This window comes from Lathamus discolor, chromosome 11 (genome assembly GCF_037157495.1).
Source record: "Lathamus discolor isolate bLatDis1 chromosome 11, bLatDis1.hap1, whole genome shotgun sequence".
NCBI lineage: Eukaryota > Metazoa > Chordata > Aves > Psittaciformes > Psittacidae > Lathamus > Lathamus discolor.
The window spans coordinates 1,474,233-1,500,274 of NC_088894.1; the positions used below are offsets into that span (position 1 = coordinate 1,474,233).

Genomic DNA, 26,042 nt, shown 5'->3' on the forward strand with positions numbered 1-26,042 from the left:
TGATGCGGATGGGGCACCCCCATGTCTGCACCCGCCGCCTCAGCAGGATGGGGGGGGGGGGTGATGGAGATGACACCCATCACCCGCCTGGAATGGGGGGGGCCCATGGAGCTGGGGACGCCGGAGGGTCCCCTGGGGTCAGGGCTGGGCCAGTTGCTGTTTTTAACCTCTCTTAAGTGCCTTAGGGAGGCTGCGAGCGGGATCAGCCGGTTAATGCCCGGCGGGGGCAGAGCGGGGCTGGGGAGAGGATGGGGCTGATGATAACTGGGGTGCACGGAGAGTGACCCCCCCTTGAGGCACTGGCACCCAGCAGCCATCCCCATGAGCACCGTTCTGGCTCTAACAGCCTGAGCCCCGGGACCTGCGCTTTCCTGCGGCTCCAGGAGAAAGGGATTTATTCCTCCCAAGGCTCTTCCTGCCTGCCCCTGCAGCCCCCAACGCTCCCATCCGAGCCGGAGGAATCCCCCTTGTCCCAAAGGAACACTGCACAAAGCCCAGGGCCAGCGGAAATGCGGGAAGAAAAGCGGGGGGGAAGAAAGGAGCCGTTTCCAAGCGCTGGGTGGGAGGAGAGCAGAAAACAGGAGGTGGAGGTGAAAATGTCAAACGCAGCTCCCAGCGCCGGGGCTGGGCTGAGGACACGGCGCTCACTGGAGGCTTTTGGTCCTTGTTCCTCATCACCGAGACCACCTTTGTCTCTGGTCCCCAACAGGAGGTGATGGCAGCAGCCACATCCCTGCTTGGCACCCCCCATGGCACTGGGGCTCAGGTTGGATTCCCGTTGTCCCGGGGGTCTCCCAAGCAGGGTAAGGGGGATCCCAGCTCAGCCCCGGGGTCAAACAGCCCTGACCAAGAGGAGGGGAATGGGAGCTCATGGGATACAACAAGGGGCAGAACCCCCGGGGCTGCCCGGGATGGGGGGGGGGGGTCCCAGCATCGCCCCAGTTTGGGGTTTCCGGTGCTGGGAGTGGGGCAGCCCCAGTGCATTGCTCCCGGCTGGGCTGACCCGTGCCTGCCGCCAGCCGGGACTGATCCAGCCCGCAGGGGAAACCCCGATGTGCGCCCTGGGACAGCCGGGAGCATCCCTGGGGACATCACAGAGCCACGGAGTGGTTTGGGTGGGAGGAGACCTCAAAGCTCCTCCAGCTCCAACCCCTGCCCCGGGCAAGGACCCCTTCCACTGGAGCAGCTTGCTCCAAGCCCCTGTGTCCAACCTGGCCTTGAGCACTGCCAGGGATGGTCCCACCTCTCCAGCCTGTCCAGGTCCCTCTGGATCCCATCCCTTCCCTCTCCTGTGTCGACTTCACCGCACCGCTTGCCCTGTGAAGGGGGATAACGGAGCTTTGGGGTCCATCCCCACCATGGGGCTGGCTGGGATCAGCCGGAATGGGCCTGATCCTGCAGCCAAGGGGCCAGATGGCTCCGAGGAGCCCTGAGCTCCCCTTAATGCCCCTAATTGTCCCATAGAGAGGGAGCGGGCGGCGGGGCCCAGCTGGTGCCTGCGTCCCCCCGCGGCAGCGGCTCGGGTCCGCTGGCTATTTTTAATCCCAGGAAGCTATTTTGGAGCTATTTTCCCTGCCCGCGGCTAATCCTGTCTTGCTTTTCAACCTTCCCCGGCTATTTGGGTGATGGGCAGCTCCCTGCCTGGGGCAGTCTGCGTCCACAAGGATTCCAGGCACAAGGAATTGGGTGGGAAGCGCTGGCTGGGGTAGGGTGGTCCTGGATGCTCTGTCCTGCGCTGGCGCTGGGGGAATAGACCCCATGTGGGGACACGAAGCTGATGGTCCCCGCCATGGGAGCCAGGAAAGCCGTCAAAGGATGGGGATGACAGAGGTGACAGGGCCACATGTCCCCGGGGTGCTATGGGGACCGCGGGGTCCTGGGAGCGCTGGTGAACTAGGACTGAGCTGGGACTGAATTGGGACTGAACTGGGACTAACTGAGACTAAATTGGGGCTAACTGGGACTGAACTGGGACTGAATTCAGGCTGAAGTGGGACTGAATTGGGGCTAACTGGGACTGAACTGGGACTGAACTGGAACTGAACTGAGACTGAACTGGAACTGAACTGGGATTGAACTGGGACTGAACTGGGACTGAATTGGGACTGAATTGAGACTAAATTGGGGCTAACTGGGACTGAACTGGGACTGAATTGGGACTGAATTGGGACTGAACTGGGACTAACTGAGACTAAATTGGGGCTAACTGGGACTGAACTGGGACTGAATTGGGACTGAAGTGGGACTGAATTCAGACTGAAGTGGGACTGAATTAGGGCTAACTGGGACTGGACTGGGACTGAACTGAGATTGAATTGAGACTAAATTGAGACTAAATTTGAGCTAACTGGGACTGAACTGGGACTGAATGGGGACTGAACTGAGACTGAACTGGAACTGAACTGGGATTGAACTGGGACTGAATTGAGACTAAATTGGGGCTAACTGGGACTGAATTGGGACTGAACTGGGACTGAACTGGGAGCAGGCATTAGGCACATCCCATCCCTCAGGACGGGGTCGCCGGGTGCAGCCCCGGGGGGAGCGGGCGCGCATCTGGCCGCAGAGGGGTGGCAGGAAGCGCCGCGCTGGTCCCGGGGGGGGGGGGGGCCAGGCCGCTGCCAGATGTTGTGCAGCTGTGTCCGGCGCTTCCTCCCCCCGCCAGTCCCCGCATCCTCCGGGAAGCTCCCCCCTGCGCTTCCTCATTGGGAAGAGCGGGGGGAGCCCCCCCCACCCCCCAAGCCCCAGCTTCCTGAGCCGCCGGGGTCGGCTCTTCCAGCCCAGCTCGTCCCCCCCAATCTGCCCCCCCCCCCCCCCCGGTCCCTTTCTTCTGCTGCCAGGTCCCGGCCCCCGGGCTCTGGCCCCTTTGCTGCCTCCTGATCCCGGGTCACATCCTGCGCTCCTGCCCTGGCCGCGGAGAGGACGGGAGGGAGGAGGAAGCATCGAGCATCATTTGGTGCTTTTCTTCCCTCTTCTCTCCGAGCATTTGGCATCTTCCCGCAGCGCAGGATGGATCCTGCCCAGCGCCCACCCGATCCCAGCACCACGGGCAGGGAAAAGCCGGGAATGCCATAGGGAAGGTGGCCGGGGGAGATGCTCCTGGCTGGCAGCTGAGTGCGGAACGCAGATAGGATTCAGGGATTAGGGCAGCTTAGGGAGCAGGGTTTTTCCAAGCGGCAGATGGTGCTGGATGGAGCCCAGGGTGAGGTTAGCAGGGTGGGAAGCAGGTCCCCGAGCAGCCCTGGGCAGGGCAAGGGAAAATCAGGCAGGAGCAGGGAGGAGGAGGGTTCCTGCCCAGGCTGTTTCCGGGCAGGAGAGCGAGGGAGGGATGGAGGCCGGATCCGACCCCAGCTCCCAGGCTCGCTGGGTGCCAGCAAGGACATCACACGCTGAGGCCCAGAGCCGGTCACAGCTGCAGCTCTTGCACCCTTTATCCCTTGGGAAGCATCCCTTGTGTCCCAGGCGGGCTGGGAGCTCAGGGCCATGGGATGGGATGTGGCTCCCTCCCAAATCCCACGATGGGATTTGGTCCTTCAGCCGCACACGTCCCCCGTCCCCAAGCACACACGGGTCCCCGCGTCATCCTGTGCCTGCAGGGGAACCCCCGGGACCGCAGCCTTCCCCTCACATCCCCATGGCATCCCCTTGGGATTGGCTTGGTCATGGGGATGGAGCTCCTGGGCAGCAGGGAGCTGGGGTGGGGCTGGAGTGGGGCTCCCTGGGCTCTGCTGTGGTGAGGAGCAGCTCATCCCAGGGGGAATTCCTGGTGCTGAGCGTGGAAACGAGCAGCGTAAGAGGCTCAAGAGGTGACGAGGAGGGGATGGAGGGAAGCCCCATGGCCGGGGAGGCAGCGCTGGTGGCTGGCACCTATGGTGAGTAAAGGGAGCCCCAGGAACTGCTTCCCAGCTGGGAGCATCCAAATGAGCCGGGATAATGAGGCAGAAAACAAGGGACCCGTTTCCAGGGGGAGGGATGCAATGAGGGGCTCTGAAATTGGCCCCAAAGGAAGCAGGAGGAGGCTGGTTGGTCATGGAGAAGAGCCCGAGCTGCCCCATCCCTGGCTGGGATCAATCCCATGGCTCCCAAAGGGCTTTGGAGTGGGAGATGAGTGTGTATGTGGGGAAGCCCAGCTGCTGGCTGGGAATTCACCAGGTAAAAGCAGGACCGAGGCAGGAACCCCTTGGGGATCCCCAGGGTGCAGAACCCCAGGCCACCCTGGCTGCTCCATCCCTGTATCCACACCAAGCCACCCGCATCCACAGGGACACAGCAACGCGGGGATGTTGGGTTGGTCCAGGCATGGAGCCCGCATCCCACAGAGGATGCTCCTGATCCAGCCAATGGTGCCATCTGCCCTGCGGCCCCACAGCTGCACCCACGTCCCCTCGGCTCAGCCCCACTGAAGAGTCCCTGGACCTCCTCCAGCGGCTCAGAAAGAGGAACCGTGTCCCCGTCCCCCCCCGGTGCCCCCAGTGCGGGCTCGGGACTGGTTTGGGCTGGGGGAAAAGCAGAAGCGGGCGGTGATGTCCTGCAGCACACAGGGGATGGTGGGGGACGGGAAAGGGGAACAGCAAAACCGCCCCGCGCCCCACGCTCCACCAGGGAAAGCGGATCCATCCCACCTGAAACAGAACGGGGGGGTTGGGGCACACGGGGGGGGGGGGGTCGGGCAGCTGCTGCCTTTGTGTGCTGAGAGCATGGTGTTGGGGGGGCTGCGCAGGCTGCTTAATGCTGCTTCTTGCTCTTAAGTGTGGGATTTGCCCCCAACGGCCGGGGTTGGGATTGATACCAAGTGCGGCCTGGTTCTGCTGGGGAGCCCCGGATGGGTGGAGGGAGGGATGGGTGGGTGGAGGGATGGAGGGAGGGAGGGAAGGAGGGGTGGATGGATGGATGGATGGATGGGTGGGTGGGTGGAAGGATGGATGGATGGATGGGTGGATGGATGGATGGATGGGTGGGTGGAAGGATGAATGGATGGATGGATGGATGGATGGATGGATGGATGGATGGATGAATAGGTGGATGGATGCTCTACTGGAAGGTGTCCCTGCCCGTGGCAGGGGTTGGAACTGGATGAGCTTTAAGGTCCCTTCCAACCCAAACCAGTCTGGAATTCTATGGAGCCCACCCAGCCATGCTCCCCCCCCACTGCATCCCTGAGCAATGCTGTGCCCCCCATGTCACCTAGGCCATGGGATGGTTCGTGCCTGGGGCTCAGCAATGCTGCTCTGGGCTGAAGCTGGCCAAGGGCTGGCCATGGACCATCACCACTGCATCTGGGTGCAGAGAGAGCCCCACCGGCCACTCCTCCTGGTGCTCCATCGGCACCTTGGACCTGGGAATTGCCCTTGGCACGATGCGAGAGGGCTCCATCAGCCTCCATCAGCCACTGGCGTCACGGGCCGGAGCCAGCACGGCTCCGCTGGGCCCTTTCCAGGCGCAGGGAGAGCAGAGCCCAGGCGGCTTCATGGAGCAGGGAATCTAGGTCAGGGCTTGCTGTGAAAGGGGGCACAGAGCCCAGACTGTCGGGTTCCAAGCGGAGCCAAGGAGCAGCGGCGCCTGCCCGAGCCTGGTGACTGGGGATCATCCCTGTTCATCCGCATCCCGGTGAGGACACCCATGGGTGCTGCCTCCTGCCTGCGCCGCCACTCAGGCACCTCCTTGTTTTGCTGGGAAACAGCCGGGATTTACGGCTCTGGCTCTGCCAGGGCTGGAAAACAACGTGTTCTATGGGAGCAGGAGCATTGCAGAGCCACGGAGCGATGCCGGGCACAGGGAGATGCTGTTGCCTCCCAGATGAGACATTCCCCACCCGGCAAAGCTGGACCCTTCCCTCCCTGCCGCCTCCGCAGGGCTGGATCAGGGAAGGGAACCGGGATCGGGATCAGGGCTGGATCAGGAATGGAAACGAACCAAGGCCCCAGGGAAGCGAAAAGCCCAACGGCACCAAAAGGGGAACCAGGGGAAGCTGCGGCTGCCGGGGCTCTGCGGTGGCGAATTCTGCCCCCAGATGAGTGCCCAGGAGCAGCCTTGAACAGAAGCAACAACAAAGAGGATTTTCCTTCCCCCCCCCCCCCCCAAAAGGCAGGAATTCTGCTTCCCAACGCCCTTCCAGGGCTTGGGATGGGGAGCGATGGGGTTGGCAGCACGATGCATTTACTGCAGAGCCAGCGCCGGAGCGGTGGGTTTGGGGGGGTGAGGGAGGCAACAGCCCCATCCCTGCCTGCCCGGCCAGGCTGGACTTGGCAATGGGGCTTCCCACTGCAGCTCCCTGCCTGCCGCAGCATTCCCGGCTCCTCCTGCTGCAGCCGCCTCTCGGGGCCAGCATTGCAGGAATCAGGCTCTGCTGAGCCGGGAAAACTGCACCCGGGTTTCAGTGAGCTCCGCTTCCAAAGGAGCCGTGTGCTGGGGCCCCAAACACCGCCATAACCCCCCAAAACCACCCCCAGACCACAGGCGGAGCTCTTAAAGCACTCCCCGCAGCGGGCGCCGGGGACGGGCCCCGGGAAGGGCATTCCCGTGGGCGCTGCCGGGATGCGCTGTCGGGAAGGGCTCAGGAAGACTCCTTCCCCCGTCCCCATTCGCATTCGCTTCCGTTTCCACACCGCACCCAGGGCCTTGCTCCACGGGAAGGTGTCCGTGCCCGTGGCAGGGGTTGGAACCGGATGAGCTTTAAGGTGCCTTCAACCCAAACCATTCCATGATCCTATGGATGGGTGCTTGGAAAAGGCTCGGGAGCCGATGGGAGCTGGGAGGAGGCTCCAGCCGAGCAGGGCTTCACCCAGGCGCGTTACGGAGCTGCGGGGAGCGGAGCCGCAGCCCCGGGGCAGGAGCGGACCCGGGCTCTGTCTCCGGCCCCGGCACAGCAACGCCGGGGCCGAGGGGACCCGATGCCGCCGCGTCCCGTGGGGGAGCTGCGGGCACCGACCCCGGGGGCACCCGGCGAGTACCGGGCGGTGCTGCGAGGGCTGTCGGGTCTACACGGGAGCCACAAACGGGGCCGCGGCCCAGCCGCCCGCCTCGTTACCGGTGTTAATTAACGGTTAATTACCGGGTTAGTTACCGGGTTAATTAACGGGTTAGTTACCGGGTTAATTACCGGGTTAGTTACCGGTGTTAATTAACGGGCTAGTTACCGGGTTAATTACCGGGTTAGTTACCGGGTTAGTTACCTGGTTAGTTGCAGGGTTAGTTACCGGGTTAATTACCGGGTTAGTTACCGGTGTTAATTAACGGGTTAGTTACCGGGTTAATTAACGGGTTAATTACAGGGTTAGTTACCGGGTTAGTTACCGGGTTAATTACAGGGTTAATTACAGGGTTAGTTACCGGGTTAATTACAGGGTTAGTTACCGGGTTAGTTACCGGGTTAATTACAGGGTTAGTTACCGGGTTAATTACAGGGCTAATTACAGGGTTAGTTACCGGGTTAATTACCAAGTTAATTACAGGGTTAGTTACCGGGTTAATTAACGGTTAATTACCGGGTTAATTAACGGGTTAATTACAGGGTTAGTTACCGGTGTTAATGACTGGGTTAATGACCGGGTTAATTATCGGTTAATTACCGGGTTAATTATCGGTTAATTACCGGTGTTAATTACCGGTGTTAATTACCGGGTTAACCACCGTGCTCACCACCGAGCTCCCGGTCCCGGCTCAGGCCCGTTCCGGTGCTGCCCCCTCCGTCCGCCCCGCGCTACGGCACCCCCTTGACGCCAGCCCCGCTTCCGGTGACGGGCACGGCTCAGGCGGCGGCGGCGGCGGCACGTGGCGCTGTTGCCGTGGCAACGCGCCGGGTGACGCCATCTCCCCGCGCCCCTCGGCGGAAGCGGCGCGGCGCTGGCAGCGTCATAGGCGGGGAGGAGGAGGAGGAGGAGGAGGCGGCGGCCGCGGGTGGACGGGAGCGGGCGCCGCGATGGAGAGCGCGAGTCAGGGTACGGGCAGCACCGGGACCCCCTCCGTGTGCCGGGGGGGGGGGGGGGTGCTCGGGTCGGGCTTGATGCGGGGGGAGACGGCCCCGGTGGGTGCGATGGGCGCGGGGTGCGAGCCGCGGGTTGATGCCGTGCGGGAGGAGGCGGGCACCGGCGGTGCCGTGAGGGGGGAAGCGGGCCTTGTGGGCCCCCGGAGGGCGCTGGCGGCTCGCCGGCCCTCCCCGCGCCGGTCGCGGTCCGTCCGCCTTCCCCGGCTCGTTTGCCTCCTCTCCCCTCCCCGGGCCGGTCCCTCCCGTCCGGGCCCGTCCCGGTGCGGGGCGGGGGAGCGGCGCTGCTGGATGCTGGCGGAGGAAACCCCGCCGGAGCTTTCTCTTCCTCTTTTTCTCTGCCTTCATTTCCCCGCCGGGCTGCTCAGGTTTGCATCGCTGCTTGCTGGCTGCTTACTCCGTGTGCCCTCTGCTCCTTGTCTGTGGCAGATATCAACCTTAACTCTCCCAACAAAGGTCTGCTGGCCGATGCCATGACGGACGTTCCCGTGGATAGCGGCGCCTCGGCCAGAGCCGCTGCGCCCGAGGGGCTGACCCTGGCCGAAGAGGAGGAGCTGAGGTCTGAGCTCGCCAAGGTAACTCCTGTTTGTGAGCGGGGGCCCTGGTTCTGCCCTGCTGGGAAGGAGCCCCCAGGAGCAGGGCAATGCTTGAGCGCTGCCGTGCTGGTACCTTTGTGTGCCTGGGGTGATTGTTAAAGAGCACAAAGCTGATGGAGACTTCAAACGGGGCCGTGTGTTGTGTGCTCCTTCCCAGGACGGCTGAACTTAGAGCTCTGAGGATGTAAGTAGCTTTTGATGCTGTGAGCTTCGTGTAGGCTTTTAGCTTCATTTGAAGGGAGAGAACACTTGGGGCAAGTGGTATAGAATCATAGAATAGTCAGGGTTGGAAAGGACCTCAAGATCATCCAGTTCCAATCCCCCTGCCCTGGGCAGGGACACCTCACACTAAACCATCCCACACAAGGCTTCATCCAACCTGGCCTTGAACACTGCCAGGGATGGAGCACTCACAGCCTCCCTGGGCAACCCATTCCAGTGCCTCACCACCCTTCAGTGAAGAACTTCTTCCTTATATCCAATCTAAACTTCCCCTGTTTCAGTTTGAACCCGTTACCCCTTGTCCTGTCACTACAGTCCCTAATGAAGAGTCCCTCCCCAGCATCCCTATAAGCCCCCTTCAGGTACTGGAAGCTGCTCTGAGGTCTCCATGCAGCCTTCTCTTCTCCAGGCTGAAACTTGTTTTTCCTTAGGAAGCTGAAACAGTGGAGCATTTGATATGGCCTCTTTTTCTACCTTTTTCTCTTAAATATCTATTGCATTCATAGGTAACTACTTGTGGTGTCTGTGTGCTTTTGAAGAGCTGAGTTTGTAATGTAACAGCCTAAATCTCAGCCCCCTTTGGGGGCTTAAAGGGCAGTTTATAATCTCCATCTGAAATGTAGCTGCAGTTGTTCCATAGCACCCGGGAAGCTCCTGGTGGGGCTTTGACTTGCATGCTTGGCCGCTCTTGAGCGCTCATATGCATCTGTTAAAGTACAAATGAACCCTCTCTACCCGGGAGCAGCTCTGGAATACTGTGAAGACATAAGGGAGATCTCTGAGGAAAAGCTCTTTGCTGTAATGACATGACAGGCAAAGAGTCATAAAAGAGAAACCTTCATTAATAAGGTTTGGCAACAGATTTTTATCTGCTGTTGAAATGGCAACAAGACTAGCAATGAGTTCTGTTAATCTGGGTGCCAGTGCAGGGACTTCCATGGATGCTTTCCCAGTTGAAGGCTGGGCTGTCAGACCTGCCGCTCCACCACCATTTGTGGTCAGTTGAATTGTGCTGTGTGTACCTGACATTCCTCCCAATTCCTCCCAAAACTCGGCTTTGAGGGAGGTAGAAAACTGGCTCAGGTTTGAGAGTTTTACTAAGCTGTGCTTTAAAACCAACCTCTCCTTTTCCCTAAGGTGGAAGAAGAGATCGGCACTCTCAGGCAGGTTCTGGCTGCTAAGGAGAGGCACTGTGGAGAGCTAAAGAGGAAGCTGGGTTTGACTCCCTTGGATGGGCTCAAGCAAAACCTGTCTAAAAGTTGGCACGATGTCCAAGTCTCCAATGCGTAAGTGTTGCTGTGATGCCTGTGTATTTAAACGTGACTCTCTCATAATGATTTCCCAGCAGCACATTCCAGGGCTCTTCCAAGCAACCGGAGGCTTTTGTTCTGGAGCAAAAGGCACTTAAGAGCAATAAATCTTTAAAGCCAGTGTCTTTATGTCAGTGTAAACGGAACTCTCCTATCTGTGACTGGGATAAACTCCTGCTGGATGCCCTTTCCCATGATGTTCGAGATCCAGCTCACCACTGGACAGTCCTGTTTGCCCCTTTTCTGCCCGTTGTTTGAGGCGTCTTCAGCTGCTCTCCTGTTCTGAACCCAGGCTCAAAGAGAAGCGCAAGGAGTTTCAAAGCTCCAGTGCAGAGCCCTGGCTCAGAAGCTCTTTCCTGAGTCATACAGCTTGAATTCAAAAGCCTGCGCTTCCTAGGGAAAAAACCCCCTGCAATATCCATGTGTTACAGAGTCATCTCTGCCTAAAGAAGATGTGAAGTGAAACTAACCCTGAGCAGGCAGTAAGGGCACGATTACTGCAGTGCTTGACAGTGCTGAAAGAACCCTGCTGTGACCCTGCAGTTGTGCCTGAGTGTCAGGGACTCGCAGTGGCCATGGAGATGCTGTTCAGTCTAAAAGGCCTTGTGTAACTTAACTGGAATCTGGAGTTACTGACAGTGTGGGACTTGTAGCTACTGACAGTGCTGCTGCCCAGCAGATCACTGAGCTGGTCCTCTTGCTGTTTATTCTCTCCCTTTCCCTCATTTTCCCTCCTACATCCCTACATTTCTGTTATTCGTTTGTAACCGAGATCTGTGTCGTTGTCTTACAGAAATGAATATTCGAGTTATATTCATTAACACTTTCTGTTTCTAGCTATGTGAAAACATCTGAGAAACTTGGAGAGTGGAATGACAAAGTGACACAGTCTGACTTGTGAGTGCCTCGGGCTCCTCAGCAACTCCCCCTCGCTGCTGCCACTTGTCACAGGCCTCAGGGGTTCAGTGGGAGCTGGGGGCTTGTGAGGCAGGGCTGTTCCTAGCGGCATGCCTGGCTTCTGGCTGTAAGCATCCCTCCCTTGCAGAGGAGATGAGTCAGTGTTACTGCTATCATCCCTCTCATGGGCTTGCTATTGCAGAAGAAAAATTCCAATCAGTTACCAGACCACATTGTATCAAAACAAAAGGGGGGGACAGAAATCAACCCCAGTTTCCCTTTAGCCGGTTACTGAAGGTTCAGCTGCTGCTATGTGTCTTATTAGTGAACCTCATCTTTAGTGTGAAATGATTTCTCATCGTTCTGGTAGGAATCAGTGTGGTTATTGCCTTTCTGTACAGTCACCTGGGCGAGATGGTGCCTGAAGGCATTTACCTGTAGCTGGAACTAAGGGCTGTGCAGATGCAAATCTATCTGTTCACTTTGGAAAGCCACCACACATTGGCTCTTCTGCACTGATGCAGGTGAACCTCTGCTGATGTCAACACCAGAAAGCCATGAGGTTCAGTCTGTGTGTGTACAAGCGGGTGACAAATGCAGATGAAGAGCATCTGGCTACTTCTGTTTAACTATGTCAGACCTCTGTTCATGTTAGACACGAAGCATTCCGATTCCTCCTGCAAGGGAGCCCTTGAATGCTTGCTGCATTCTTTCCCTTCTATGTCTTGTGCTGAAGGAGGTGATTATTTAACTAAGGAACACATGGATGGGGAGCAACCCATCATTAGGCAAGATGGCAGTGATGGGAGAGTTACAGTTGCGGGTGATGTGAGCTGCCTGTGATAAGTCACTGAGCTCTTCTGAGTGTTGTCTGAGCTGGTAGCAGACGCTTTCTGCAGGAGCTGAGTTAGTTCTGTACCTCCAGTGGTAATTCTGGCACCATACTGGTTTGGATGGAGGGAAACATGATGCCTAAAGATTATGAAACGAAGTTTAGCTGGTTGCCCAGGTCACTCTGTATCAGTAAATTGCAGCTTTGGGTGCAGCAGACAGATTTTCTTTGGCCTTGTGCTCAGTTTGCTGCTCTGTGCTTGTAGCACATAACTGCCTGCAGCATGTAGGGAGGGAGCAGGAGATGCAGGGTCTTTCACTTCCTGACACCTCTGAGCTGCAGGCTGCGTTTCTCTGCTGTGTTTGGATGTGCTTAAATGAGAAACTGGGGCTTCGGTGTCTCCCTGCCTCAAACAGCAGCTCTTTTCCTTCTGGCTGTAGCACAGAAGGGGGGAAGCTATTGCTGGAGAAGTAAAGCTTGTGGTAATGGGAGTGTAAAGAGACAGTCATGATGTGGCAAGTGTCAGAAGCAGCATCGGTAGTGAACTTGGCTCTGTGTCTAACCCCCATTGTGTTTGTAGTTATCTTTCAGCCAGCAGCACACTGGAGGACTTGAATGAAAAATTAACTCAATCAGAAGCGTGAGTGTCTTAACCTTGAGTGTTAACAACTGCTTTCATGACAGTCTGCTGCCCCTAACAGCTCTGTGCCCCTGCTCGCAGGCCTCTGCTTTGACTAGATCTGTGTAAACATTTATCTCTCCTAGCTTTTGCTGTTTTTAACCCAATAAATGCCTCTTCAGGGAGAGGGAGCTTTTCCTCAGGCCAGCGCTTGAATGATGTCATTGTGGTCCATGTAGGTAGGGCAACCACCGGGTAGCTGAGACCTGCATGTCACACCTTGTATCCTCAGCTGATGAGCAATGGAATAGCCAGACCGACCTCTTGTTGTTACCCTCAGTGTGCTTTGCAGGGAACAGGAGCTTTTCCTTTAGCTGTGCTACCTGATAGAGCTGTGGTGTCCAAAGCAGCTGTTCTGTCATATTGGGGCCCCAAATGGACTTGAACAGCTTAAACCTCACAGCAGTTCCACTCCATTTGTTGGCTGTGAAGTTTTCTTGGCTGAGGAGGTCTCTTAGCTGTGCTTTTAGTAAATGCCTGGGATTAAATTCTCATCTGGACCAAATTATGGAACTTGGCCTTTGTCCTTCTCACTGCATCTTTCCCACACTACATGGGACAGCCCTCTGCAGTGGGAGCAGGTAGATAGTGTTGTTTTCTGAACTGATTTAAACCATGGGAAGTAGGTCTGAGGCAAGCCAGCTTTTCCTGTTCTCCGGAGTGTATGAAATTCAGCCCTTTGAGCTGGTCTGCTCTTGGCACTGTGTGTGAATAGGAGCTTGTCTTCCTAAGGCAGCTGAAAGATGAGCAGAGCTAAAAAGTAGGGGTATCAGAATAAAGCTTGCAAGTATGCAGGTCTACTTCCAGCATTCCTGTGTGTTTCCTAGATGAAGAAGGTGTAAATTGTCACTGTTTCACTTGCTAACTAGAATGACCTTGGGTTTTGTGCTTGCTGACAGTGAGACTGACTCCAGCTGAGTTCCTGTCTGGGTGTGCCTGTTAGAGTGGAAACCTTCTGGTTCTGTTTCCTTGTAGTTAATAGGTGCCAGAATGTGGAGGAAACGTGCTTTTGTAGAGCACTTTGAGGCCTCGGTAGCTGTGGCACACCGGTTTTCCTGCTTGCTTTGGCACTAGACAGAGTGATAATTCATGTTAGCTGGTTAAAATGGAGAGGTGAGGGGGATTGAAGGAAGCTTCCAGAAAACAGAGTTTCTATTTCCTTTATCTAAAGCTCAGTAAATGTGAAGAGTTCAAGAAGTCCAAGGATGAGGTTTTATTCTTATGTTTTAGAGGGTTTTCTATGCAAATGCATCCTCTTTCCTGTTTTGGAGCTTCTCTGCATTAGAAGTGACTGAACTGGGACTGGGTCCTACTCGTGACCTGTTGCTGCTTTGGTGCACTGCTGCATTTCCTGGTCCATTGCCATTCCTGGCCACAGGCTTGTCCTCTAACACAAATCAGCCCAGGCTGCCCCCAGCTCCAGTTTCATCATAGCCAGGACACAAGATGACTTAAGGGGTTTGTGTCCCTGGCCAAAGAACACAAATGGTGTTGGCTGGAGAAGAGCAAGTGAGAGGAAACTGGTACTAGTGCATAAAGGAGGATTTGAGGGTGCAGGTCTGGCTTCTTGCCATCAGGGTTTATAGGTCTATAGCATGTGTCAATACCACAGGATGAACACCACCAGGGAGAGATCGGTTCTGTGGCTTCTGCTGAGCCAGTTGCCTGTTAGTAAAGCAAGGTGTTAAGCAGAGCTTACATTACTCCCAGATCTGGATTACTGTGCTTTGTTCTGATGCTGGGGAAGGAAAGGAGCGAGTGGGAATTTAAAGCCATGGCAAACCCATCCCTGTCATTTGCAGGAGAGGCGTTGTGACTTCGAGGTCAGGGCTGGGTGCAGTTAAGTTGCATTAAAGTCTTGTATAATCAGCTCCCTGTTGTCGCAGGCACAGTTCCACACGTGCGTGTGGTGGCAGTTCTGGGTTGAAGAGCTCCTCAGCTGCACTCCCCTGGCTCTGCCTCCTGCGTTGCAGTGATGGAGGTGTGGGTGTGTGATGGGGAGCTGTGGATGCAGCACCAGGCTGCAGGGCTGATCTGCCTGCTGCTCTTTTGTGTTCTTCCAAGTCTGTATTTCAGCTGGATCATTTCCTTGGTCTACATTTGCGTGTCAGGCACAAGCAGCAGTGCTGGCATCATAAAGGAGCAGCACTTGGGTGTGAGATCTTCAGTTATCTTAAGAACACTGCTGTCAAGGGTGGAAAATACAGTTGGGAAATCTTTGCTCTTTATCTACTGAAGCCAGACATAATGCCTGGAAGCGTGCAGTGTATGCATGGTGTCCTCTGAATCTGCAAGCACTGCCCTCATTGCTGCTCTGGTGCTCAGTGCTCATCTCAGAGCTGAGTGCCAAGCAGGGGTAGAGTCAACACTTCAGCGAGCATGAGGTCTTCCATGTTTGTTGTGCAGCTGTAAACCAAATCCCATGACAGGACTCAGCTGGGGAGGAGCCTGAGTGCTAAAGGCAGGGATTGAGACCGAGATCCTCCTCTTCCAAAGCAGCTTTAGTCCTGGGGTTCAAACTCAGTGCAAGACCTGTGTAAGAGCAAGCAGCGTTGATGCTGATCAGTTCACTTCTAAATTGACCAGAGATGACTACTTGCCCAAGATTGTGCTGTGGAGAAGCAGTATTGAGGCCTTGCTGTTGGGGCACACTCAGGTAATTCTGGAGGCCCTGATTCAAGAAGAATTGCTCTGAAAAATGTGTAGGTTTCGGGAGCAGGAAGAGGGAAGGTGGAGCTGATGCAGTTTTGCCCTGTTCTGTATAAGTCTTATGCCCTGTTCTGTGTAAGTCTTATGTACATTCTTGATTCAGAAACACTTGGCTGTGTTTCTGAAAACCAACCCACGTGTTGTGATTGGTATTGCATTAACCCAGTTCATCTGCTCTTGCCTGTGCTTCTGCCTGGAGAGAATAAGGTGCAGCTAAATCAGCTCTTATCATGGTGCTTTTAGCCTTGGGAGCTCAGGCATGAGAGAGAACATTGGGCTGTTTATGGTGCCCTTCTCCTAAACATCCCAGTCAGGCAAAGAAAATAATCTGGAGATGAAAGATTTGGAATGAGAAAACTTGGCTTAAATTGTTGAACTCCTGAAAAACTGGACTCAGGTTAGAAAATAACTTGAGGAATGCCATAAACGTAGCTGTCGGTCACTAACTGGGGAATAGCTTAGAGAGATGAGTTAATGCAAGTGGCTCTCAAAGACTTGGCTCCTGAGATCAGTCCCACCTGAAGGACACGAAGGTTCTCAAGTGTCTGTCTTCTTCTCCAGCTCTGCCACAAACTCAGGTGTAATCAGCTGACAAATACAGGCTGTCAGATCTCTTACGTACTGTGGTTAATGGTAACTGATGGGAAGCTTCTCTACCCATTTATTTCTAACCTGCAGTTGTAGAGATAATGCTGATTCCTGCATTTCTTTACTATACAGCAATCCTGCCTCTTCCCTCTGTAAGCTAACGCTACAGCAAGCACTGTACCTTCTTCAACCCTGCAAGGGTATGATGGAATAGCTTCCTAGACTTACTGTCTCAAGGTGACCAAAAGGTAGTAGTAGAGCAACTGGGATATGATGCCATGGTATGAGGTTTTCCACATGGAAGATTGGGTTTGGGGGTTTTCTTTGTGAATGCTTATCAGGTTTAAGAACGTCAGGTCCAAATGGTGAAGCGAATGTGTAGAGAGGTTAAGCCTGCACTCTTTAAGACGTACCCAAGACTGGAAGAGGCTCTTTCAGTGCGGTCAGGGCTGCTCACTAACCCGGCTTCTCCCCTTTAATATGGGCTCCTTTTTCAAGACGGGGGGATGCTTCTTGCTTCCAAATCCTCCTCCTTGGTTCAATCTATGATTTACTTTTGCTTCTATTTAGTTACAAGAAGACCCAGGAAACCCTTTCCCAGGCAGGCCAGAAGACTTCAGCAGCCCTGTCCAACGTAGGCTCTGTTATCAGCAGGAAACTTGGCGACATGAGGTAAGATTTCTGTGCTGGCCTCTGGTGCTTTGATCTTGGTTTCAAACAGTAACGAGACTTTAGACAATAACCGGGCTTTTCACCATGTTTTCTGCTTAGTTGGCAGCACATTGCTGCTGAGGGACTGCCTTCTGCTGTGTGGCCCTGTATCACATAGCTTAGAACACATTAAACGCTTATGAAAGACTCATTGACGGGATAAAACCTGTTCTAAGGCGTTTAAGTTTGATTTTGCTTAGGAGAACTGACAACGGTTTTAGCAGCCTTCCCCCTTTGACTGTCGTATGGTTTCACTGCAGCTTTTACATCATATGGAAGGAGCTAGTATTAAAGCTGACCTTTAACACTGTTCCTGGATTATGGAGTGTTACTGTTTAGGATTAGAAAAGGTTCATCTCTCCTGTGCTTTGTTGTGCTTTAAAATGAGGCAAAATCTTCATTTGATGCAGTTTCAAGCCCCCTGTGTTCCTGCAGAAGAGGGGCAGTGTGCCTTCCAGGCACAGTTCTGACATGTTTATTGGAAGGTATAAATCGATGCAGAAAATCACGACAACATGAAGAACTTCTTTGTTGTGGTTGGTGGCTCTCTGGATTCCCTGAGCACATCACCACTGAGGTAACTGCAAGTTTAAACCTCTCTGAGTTGGAACGTGGAGGCTGGTTGCTGTGGCTGCTGGCTGAGGTTCTTGCTCGGAGTTTCTCAGCTGGACAAAGTTGAAGGTTAAACGAGTGATGTACCTGATCCTCGGACATTGAAGTGCTTGATGGCAGCATCCAGAACACCTTTCTTGGGATTAAGAGTGAATTCTGAGTACACAACATGTCTAGGTTACAAAGGAAGTATTTCTTAGAGCTTCTATTTAATGTGATGTACCAGCCCTTGCACTGAATGGGTAGCTGTTGTTCTTTGTAGGGAATTTCCCATTCCACTGTGGCTGGGAGTATCCAAGTGGTAAGAACTTGTTGGCCTCTGATCACACAGTGCTGATCTATTGTAGTTCTGTCCTCAGTGAGTTATTTACTGTGTTCCTGCAGGGTGTTCTTGGTGTTTTCAGTAGCTCACTTCTCTGAATCTGGCAGAGGCCAGGCTGGCTTCCTGCCCTTCCCACTATGCAAGGCTGAACTTTTCTTTCCTGGAAACTACCTCGTCTGCTGGAAGGGGGGGATTTACATGTAATCACAGGAGATTGCAGATACTGGAGCAAGATGAGGTGGTAACTCGTTTTGCTGTACCAATAAGTGAAGTCATTTTGTGCCTGATCTCTGCGGTCTGGTCAGGCTGCTGTGGGGGTGAGAACTGTGCTTTTTGGACCAGATGGGGAACTCCTGAACCAGCGTTGCCGTCAGAAGCAGCCGTTTCCAAGAGGCTTGGTGTCCTGCCTGTTGTCTTCTGACTGGGACAACCCAGGTCACCACACAGCTACGGGAATGTTTGTGCCATCCCAGGGGCAGGCGATGGAGGGAGGGGATGCACGGCTGAGTGAGGAGGGCTCCTGTTGCTCCTGGTGGCCTGTCATGGTCACGGTGACAACTGCCTGTGTCAGCAGCAGCCCTGCAGACAAGGCAGTGGTGTCGCTCAGCATTAATCACCAGTTTAAACATCTGCATTCCTTTTTATAGCTGATACCTTAGGTGATGTGTTGGGAGACAAAGGCAGCTTCTGCCTTATCGCTTGGGGATCCCTGCCAAAGTTATCTCAGCTTTGTATATGTGTGGGAACACAGTAATGAGGCTTTGTTCCTTTCAGTTTCTCTGTGTGCATATGAACAGATTCTGTCCCCTGTGCTGCACTCATGTCTTGATATTCCTGATTCCGAGTAAGGTTTAACTCTGAGCACAAGTTGCTGCAGGCACTGTCCCACTTCCTACCCTTACCAGGTGAAACTCTGGTGTTCTGAGGTGTGCTCAGAGCTGATGAGGAGTGACCTCTGTTGTATGGTGATCACTTCTCTGACCGAGCGGAGATGATCTCTGTGCCCAGAGAATCTCTGTTCCAGTCCTCACAGCCGACACTGCAACCTCTGTTATTGTACCTTGTTTTCTTCTTGCACTACAAATTCACTTGTAAAGCAGCTTTATTTTCCATCACTGGAAGTGTGGAGATAACAGAGAAGGGATTTCCTTGTTTAGTCAGCCTTCACCGGTTGATAAATGCAAGGAAGGCGTAGTCATAATTCCATTAAAAATCCTTGGAGCAAAATGCTGTTAAATACAAGTAAAGTGTCCCTGCGTTAAATCTGCAGGGTTGCTGTGTTCTGGTCAAAATGATTTGTAAGTGCTGTAGGTGTGGATTGTAAGGAGACACTGTGAAGTTAATGTGTAACTGCATTAGTGCTGTTGCTCTATTAGATTGCCTGGAGGGGAGAAAAAGGAGCTTCATTAGTGGGTGGGATATTATCAAATCTTGGCCAATTCGGCTTTTTCTGCTATCTCCACTTACAGTTAAGAAGTAAATTGGCTTCTGGACATTCTGTCCCTGCACTTTACTGAGCCCAGTAAACTGCACAATGGGAAGTGTTTCGTTTTTGTGGGAGAGCAGCTTGTTTGTGGGTTTGCTTCCACTGATACCCTTTGTGTTGCCTGGAGTCTGCTGCTCTGTGTTATACTACAAGCAAATCCATTAGGAAATGGTCGCCTCGGCCCCATATTCCTGAATGTCCACTTTAAATCCTTATGGAAGAAGAAGGGTTACTGCCGGGTTGAAGCCAAGATACCGAACAAACCAACCAGTGCTTGTGGTATTGCATACAGAGTAGCATGGTGCATGGATAAGTGTTATCTGTGTTCTCCTTTAAGCAAAGTGGGAAGTTAACTTATTTCACATACAAAGACAGCATTTCAAGGAGTCTGCCTTGCCAAAGAGCTGACTTGGGTGCTTGGGGAGATGGGACCACAAAGTTGAACATCTTTGCTCTGCCTGTCAGGAAGAGCCCTTGTGCTCCTTGCCAAGTACTTCAGATCCAGCTTGCCACGACTGCTTCCTGCTGCAGAGACAAAAAGTACATTTAAGTGGAATCAAACACTGCTTCTGGTAGGAAAAGCTCCTTTAGAGCATCCTGCTGATTGTACTAGGAGAAGTAGGAAACCTTGGTCTGTTATTTCGGACTACAGAGCTGCTACTGCACTGCAAAATCACACATGGAAATCTGGTAACCTGGTGGGGAATAGTTTGCCTTCACACCTAAAAGTGGGCAGCCAGGTTATGGAGTCAATATGACACCTTTTATCCAGGTATTCCTTATCTTTATTACACTGCAGTGTGTTTGTTCTCTGAGCTGTCACTTTGCCATCTGCAGGCTTGGCAAGGTAACATGCAGGTATCCAGTGCAGGTTCCAGTTACACAAGTTCTTGACCAGAAGGATGCCAGCAGTGCTGTCTTTGTGTGAGAGCCCAGGGGGGAAATGGGGGCAGGAGATGCGTTTATTCCTTGGTAAACCCTTCCATTTAGGCAAATGTGCTCTGAAAAGCATAAAATCAATGGGAGCAACGCCATGGGGTAGGGGCAGTGTTGGTGTTCATACACTCAGCCCTTCCCCTCCCCAGCACCGCAGCCCTTGAGCTGCTGTAGGTGCTGGTATTGTTCTCTCTAAAACAGCTTAGCTTGGCTTGAGTGAATGACAAGCAGTTGGTGTTTTGCCTGTTCCTGTGATGTGTTTGGAGAGGCTTCCTCCTGGGCGGCTGACCTTGCTGTCCCATGATCCTGTGACCATGCCCTTGCATGGAGTGTTTCGCTCTGCACAAGTGTCTGACTCTTGCTTCCTTTTCCCTCTGCTGCCGGTGGCTTCTCGCAGGGCTCACCCCTTCTCCAATTCCTTTAGGTAAGATTCTCTTCCAGGCTCAGAAAAGAGCATTTGATTCTGTGCCAGGCCCTCGCAGGTGTTGTAGGGATGCTGGGGAGGGACTCTTCATTAGGGACTGTAGTGACAGGGCGAGGGGTAACGGGCTCAAACTTAAACAGGGGAGGTTTAGATTGGATCTAAGGAGGAAATTCTTTCCTGTGAGGGTGGTGAGGCACTGGAATGGGTTGCCCAGGGAGGTTGTGAGTGCTCCATCCCTGGCAGTGTTCAAGGCCAGGTTGGATGAAGCCTTGGGTGGGATGGTTTAGTGTGAGGTGTCCCTGCCCATGGCAGGGGGGTTGGAACTGGATGATCTTGAGGTCCTTTCCAACCCAAACCATTCTATGATTCTAAAGGGGACACTGATGTAAACCTTGCCTGCACTTGTAACACAGATTGAGAAACCTACCACAAACCAGTGCTCTGTAATTGACTTTTGTACCACTGGTGCGGTTGGCAGTTAAATACTCGTGCTTACTGCCCTGTGTCTGGAAAACGAAGCTCTGGGTTGCAAATAAGGGAAGAAAGGGCTGAATTTTACCACTTGGGTTGTCCGCAGCAGCCTGTGTGTGGACAGAAGGTGCTTCAGAACCTGCTTTTGGGCCGTGCAAGTCTAAATCTGTCATTTAACTTTTCCCTCCTTCCTCTAATGCTTCCGAGTAGCAGTTACTCCATTCGCCACTCCATCAGTATGCCAGCCATGAGGTAACGTAGCAACTCCCGTGTTTCCAGAGTGGGATTGGTGGGAGAGTGCAGCCGAGTCTGTTGTTGTTGGGGTTTTGGTCTGATTTTACAGCTGGTTCCCTTTTAAAGCAAACCCCACTTGATTATGGGCTAACCACATCCTGCAGGTTGAGTAACTCGAGGTGGGTTTTTACCCAGTCTCTTCTCTATGGCTATTGGCACCTTGCACTAAGTGCCGTGGTGTCACTGGACCAAAGTCTAGTTGGAATTCCCAGCTTCCAGAGGTCTCTGAAGGGCAGGGATTAGTCCTGCCCTCACAACATGTGCCATGGTCATTGAAGATACCAAGATGAATCCAAACTCAATGTCTGTCTCCAGCCTGGAAGCTGAGCATCCTTCTCAGTGTGCCCTTGGCTTGCTTGTAGGTGGTGGTCTCCTTGCAGGACAAACATGAGCCAGGGCTGGATGAGGCCCACAGAACCCCTCTCTCTGTTCATCCTCATTCCAGAGGGATGGAAGTTATTTTATGGGTGCAAATATAAAGTGGTTCTTTGGAACAGAAATAACTGAGATGAGGCTCCTGCAGCCTGGCCTGGGGAGAGCAGCTCTGGATGAATAATTGCCTGATCCGAATGCTCCCTACTGAGCGCTGCCCTGGAATTGGTCACAAACAAAGCAGTCAGTTGGGTTGTCAAACCACTGACCTGGTTTTCTGTGCTTGAGATATGAAATCCTCTGATTAATTTATTACGTTGAGTTTTATGGGCTTTTCCTGATGCAATCGCTCCTGCAGTAATAAAACTGCCCATAGGTACAGGCACATGGGCCTTCCGCTTCCTGCCCGTGGGATGGAATATGGGAAACTGCAATCTGTGGTTTAACCCCTTCCCAGCTTTTCCTTTCCGTTATTTAAGACAGTTTGCTTTTAGTTGGAAACCTGTAAAAACCAAGAGCTAGTTCTCAACATACCATACATCCATCCTCTGCTTGTTTCCTTTGACATTTTAACTCGAGCAGTGGCATAAGTGTTCTCCTTTGGAGTCTGTATGTGGTGGTCTTGTGTGGTGTGCCTGAGGTTTGTGCCCAAGGCTGGATGGAGCTGGGGGGGATGCTCTGGATGGAGCTGGGGGTGCTCTGGATGGAGCTGGGGGTGCTCTGGATGGAGCTGGGGGTGCTCTGGATGGAGCTGGGGGTGCTCTGGATGGAGCTGGGCGTGCTGTGTGTGCCGTTGCACCTGCATGGGAATGGCCAGAGCCATTCACACAGTGTGATCTGATGAAGAAGTGACTTGTTCTGATTTATTCTTTTTTTCCCCATCTCCTTTCTTTAAGGAATTCTGCAACCTTCAAGTCCTTTGAAGATAGAGTTGGGACCATAAAGGTAACCATCTGCTTTGTCTTGCAAACCCAGAGTGTGAAGCCTGATGCAGAAACTTTAATTTCTGCGATGTTTTCCTTCTGTTCAGGCAAATGGCCTCTCAGATATGTGAAGTCTTAGCTCAAGAAGGTGACCTTGGCCGGGGGGAAGTGACTTGATGTTCTCAGTGCTGCTTTCTCCTTGTCCTGACTCTCTCCTCTCCTTTCAGTCCAGAATGGTGGGCAGCAGGGAAAACAGCACCGATGGCCTCCACTCCCCCTCGGGAGCTGGGGACCAACCTCCACAAGACAACGCTCCCTTCTAGACCCCTGATGTGGCTTTGCACGGCCGTGCACGACTCCAAGCCACCTCCTCCCTCCCAACCCTTCCCAACAGCCACAACACACGCGCCTCCGCGAAGGGGCTGAGCGCCAGTTTGGAGAGATCCATCGTTCATTCATGGACACTGCTGCTGGATCCGAGTCGAATAAAGAGAATGCGAAGTTTTGTACACAAATAATATTTTACACTAAGGTTTGTAGGTGAAATGTGTCCCCGCTGTCCCTTTGGGAGAGCGTGGACGGTGCAGTTTCCATAGAGTAGCTCAGAAATGCCGCTTGGCATAGATCAACCCGGTTTTCCCCATGTCTGATATCACTTGCAGCGTGAGGAGGGCAGTGATGGGAGAAGCCAAGTTGCATGGGTAGCTTAGCGTCAGCTTCTGGTTGTGTCCTCTGTGCGGGGCACGTCACACAGCTCTGCAGAGCTCCCAGGCTTCTCCTGTTACTGCTTGCTCAGCTCGCGTTGGAGTCGTGTGATAAATGGGGTCAACAGTTGGGTTCTTTTCTGGGCTCCCAAAAGGGAAGCTTCGCTCAGCAGCTGCCTCGTTGTTACACTAATGCTCGAGCTTTAACGAAACTCAAACCCTTTATTTTTAAATGCAACAAAACTTTAAAGAAATAAAGCTTAAAAGGAAAAAAAAAAAACCAACCCAACTCCATCAGAAGCTTTGGCATCGTGTTAGGGCCCCGCTCCCTTGGCCTCAGACTGCCTCGCAAGCCTTACATCACCACCTGCTTTACTTGTTCACGGTTTTATTTCTATAGAGAAGACTGCAAGGGGAATAAAGCTGGATGTTGAGCGCTGGAGTTTTGCATCCTACACTAGCAGCATGCTTAGCGGCCAGGTCTTGTGTTAAGCTCCGTGGTGCACTCCGTTTTGCTGAGTGTATGAAACTTGCTTCTCCCTTCTCAGCCGATGCCTTTGCTCTTGGAAGAGGAATTGCTGAAGGCTGCTGGTTGCAAAGGCTGTCTCTAGCCCTATGGATGCTGTTGGAGGACTCTGCTCTCTGAGGGCTCCTCCTGGTACCTCCCACCACGACGGGATGGGTTTTTCAGTTGAAAGCCCCGGCTCTCATCTCGGTTTCCAGCACTGGCAGAGAGTGATGGAGCTCAACCAGTGCTGGGATGTTTTGCTCTGTTCACATCCAGCTTCCTTGCTCAGGAGCTGAAAAATACCCGAGTTTTCTTCTAGAGGCCTGATCTCATTGTAGGCAAGGTGCCTCCATGTAGAAATACCTAGAGTGAGCAATTCTGTGCCTTAGAGGCGAAGTGGGACTTACTCAGGTCTTTAGGCTTGTTGATGTACATATCTGCGTAGCGGTAGCGGTTTAGCACCCCGGGGGGACTGAACCCCCTCTGACCCTTTCGAGAAGCAAGTTTTGACACTTTACCTGCTGTTTAATCTCTTTCCCTCACCCTCTGCAGCCCCGGGGACGCAGGATGGAAGCCTGGGAGGTGGATGTGCTGGTGGGAGGTGGATTCAGTGCTGCTCCCCTGCGAGGAGCGGTGCCGGTGGAACCGGGCCTGCTGGGTTTGGGTGTTGAACTGTTTCTAGATAAAGACTGAGGAAACTTGTCAATAAAGCATTCCTTTGGGAGAAAAAGGGGGTGAATGTGCCTGTCTTGTTCTGTCTAACAGTACTCTGCTCCCGGCTGTGCGTTAGGAGCGTGTCAGGCAAATAACTGCTGGCAGCAGCTTGAGGTGAGGAGGAACTGAAATATTCCATCCTGCAGCTTGGCTCTTGGCTCTGGATGCTTTCTAGGGAAGGGATGCACTAAATAACGCAGTCTGATGTTGATGCTGGATGCCAGCTGCTTCCCGATCCATACCTGTGCTTAGCCCTGGGCTGGGCAGCTCCAAGCCCCGATCACCACTGCTGCCTTTCCTGCTTCCCCACAGCACTTCCCTGTGCTCGGGACCTGGGCCGCAGCAGTAACCTTGGCAGCTGGGCTTTGGGTTGATGCTGTGATGCCTCAGGGAATCGGTTTCCTGGAAGCTCTGGCAGTCGCTACTGCTTTAAGCAGCAGGATGCAGGCGAGTGGTGAATGTATGGAGCTGTATGGGTCGGGAGCTGCTGTCAAATACACAGGGGCAGGGAGAGAGGCCCGCAGAGCTCTGTGGCTGCTCCGTGTGCTGTTCTCAGAGTAAGGATGATGCCTGCTTTGAGGGAGCTGCCTGGGGGCAAAGCCATCGACGCTCACTGCATCCTTGTGGGTGCAAGCAGCCAGGGCTGGCCTATGGGTGCTGGGGTGGGCTCAGCATCTCTTCTTGGGTGCGGGCTCTGTGCTGGGGATCCACAGATGGTGTTTTGGAGGGGAGCAGCTATCGAGTGTCCTCCAGAGCGCAGGATGGGGCCTCAGCAGCCAAGGGAGCTGATGGGTGATGAACAGCGATGATGCTGTTGGTAAATGGGATTCATTTGGTTCTTCAGACCATGAGTCAGAGGCAGGGATGGGAAAGGCCATTGGAGCCATTTGAGGGGGTCCCGCTCCCGGGGTGAGCTGCGGTGCCTGGGCAGCGTTTCCACACCGGCACCGGGGTCAGTGGTTCCAGGACACGCTGCATAGGGGGAAATGGGGTTTTCAGCCATGGTGGGAAACGGCAGCGTTCCCCAGGGAGCAGCAGGAGTGCCAGGAAAGGTGAGCGACGGGGGAAGCCAGACTCGGGAGCCTAAAGCCCTGTTTTGCTCTAATTGTAAGTGCTTGTTTGTCCGTTACAAGGAGCTGTGTACGAATGAACAAGGAGCACCGTGCCCCTGGGGTACCCAAGAGCCGTGAGCAGCACCCGCGAGCAAGTGCAGTGATGGGGGTGCCGCTCAAATGTGGTTTAACCCCCAGGGTCGATGCGCAGGAGCGCTGGGTGCTGAGGACACGGACACCATCTGGAAAGGCAGCCCAAAGGTGATGTGCTGGTCCTGTGCCCCAACCTGCTGCAGGCCCCCCCCGACCCTCTGCGGCTCCCCAAACCCTTTGCAGCTCTCCCCATCCCTTCTGCAGTCCCTCCATCACCTCTGCATCCTGCCAGCATTCCCCCATCGCCTCTGCATCACCCCCAGCCCCTCTGCAGCCCCCAGGATTCTCTTCCCACAGCCCCCCTGCATCCCCATCCCTTCTGCAGCCGCTCTGCAGTGCCCCCATCACCTCTGCATCCTCCCAGCATCCCCCCATCGCCTCTGGATCACCCCCAGCCCCGCTGCAGACCTCAAGGCCCTCTTGCCACAGCCCCCCTGCATCCCCATCCCCATCCCCATCCCCGTCCCCATCCCCATCCCTTCTGCAGGCTCCCCTGCCCCTGCTCAGCCCCGGCGGCAGCGCCCGAACCGCAGCGAGCAGAGCCGG

At 54.1% G+C, this 26,042-nt stretch overlaps 1 protein-coding gene across 4 annotated transcripts; it reads left to right on the plus strand.

The window, feature by feature from the left end:
- The first annotated feature begins 7,835 nt into the window (after nucleotides 1-7,835).
- Nucleotides 7,836-22,772, plus strand: TPD52L2 (TPD52 like 2). 4 transcript variants are annotated; one of them, XM_065691829.1, is made up of 8 exons: nucleotides 7,836-7,937; nucleotides 8,411-8,556; nucleotides 9,937-10,085; nucleotides 10,947-11,006; nucleotides 12,419-12,478; nucleotides 16,385-16,486; nucleotides 22,339-22,387; nucleotides 22,593-22,772. In XM_065691829.1, exons 1-8 carry the CDS (start codon nucleotides 7,919-7,921, stop codon nucleotides 22,686-22,688), a joined length of 681 nt encoding a protein of 226 aa, XP_065547901.1. In that variant the 5' UTR covers nucleotides 7,836-7,918; the 3' UTR covers nucleotides 22,689-22,772. The 4 variants fall into 4 exon arrangements, with proteins under 4 accessions (XP_065547901.1, XP_065547905.1, XP_065547904.1 ...); XM_065691830.1 differs by having other exon boundaries at nucleotides 7,839-7,937; nucleotides 8,438-8,556; XM_065691832.1 differs by lacking the exon at nucleotides 12,419-12,478 and having other exon boundaries at nucleotides 7,837-7,937.
- The last annotated feature ends 3,270 nt before the right edge of the window (nucleotides 22,773-26,042 follow it).

Bases quoted from the DNA above. Each gene is read 5' to 3' on its own strand.
- TPD52L2 (XM_065691829.1), top strand. The intron at 11,007-12,418 runs GTGAGTGCCTCG...TTGTGTTTGTAG, and splicing joins AAAGTGACACAGTCTGACTT to TTATCTTTCAGCCAGCAGCA. The intron at 22,388-22,592 runs GTAACCATCTGC...CTCTCCTTTCAG, and splicing joins ATAGAGTTGGGACCATAAAG to TCCAGAATGGTGGGCAGCAG.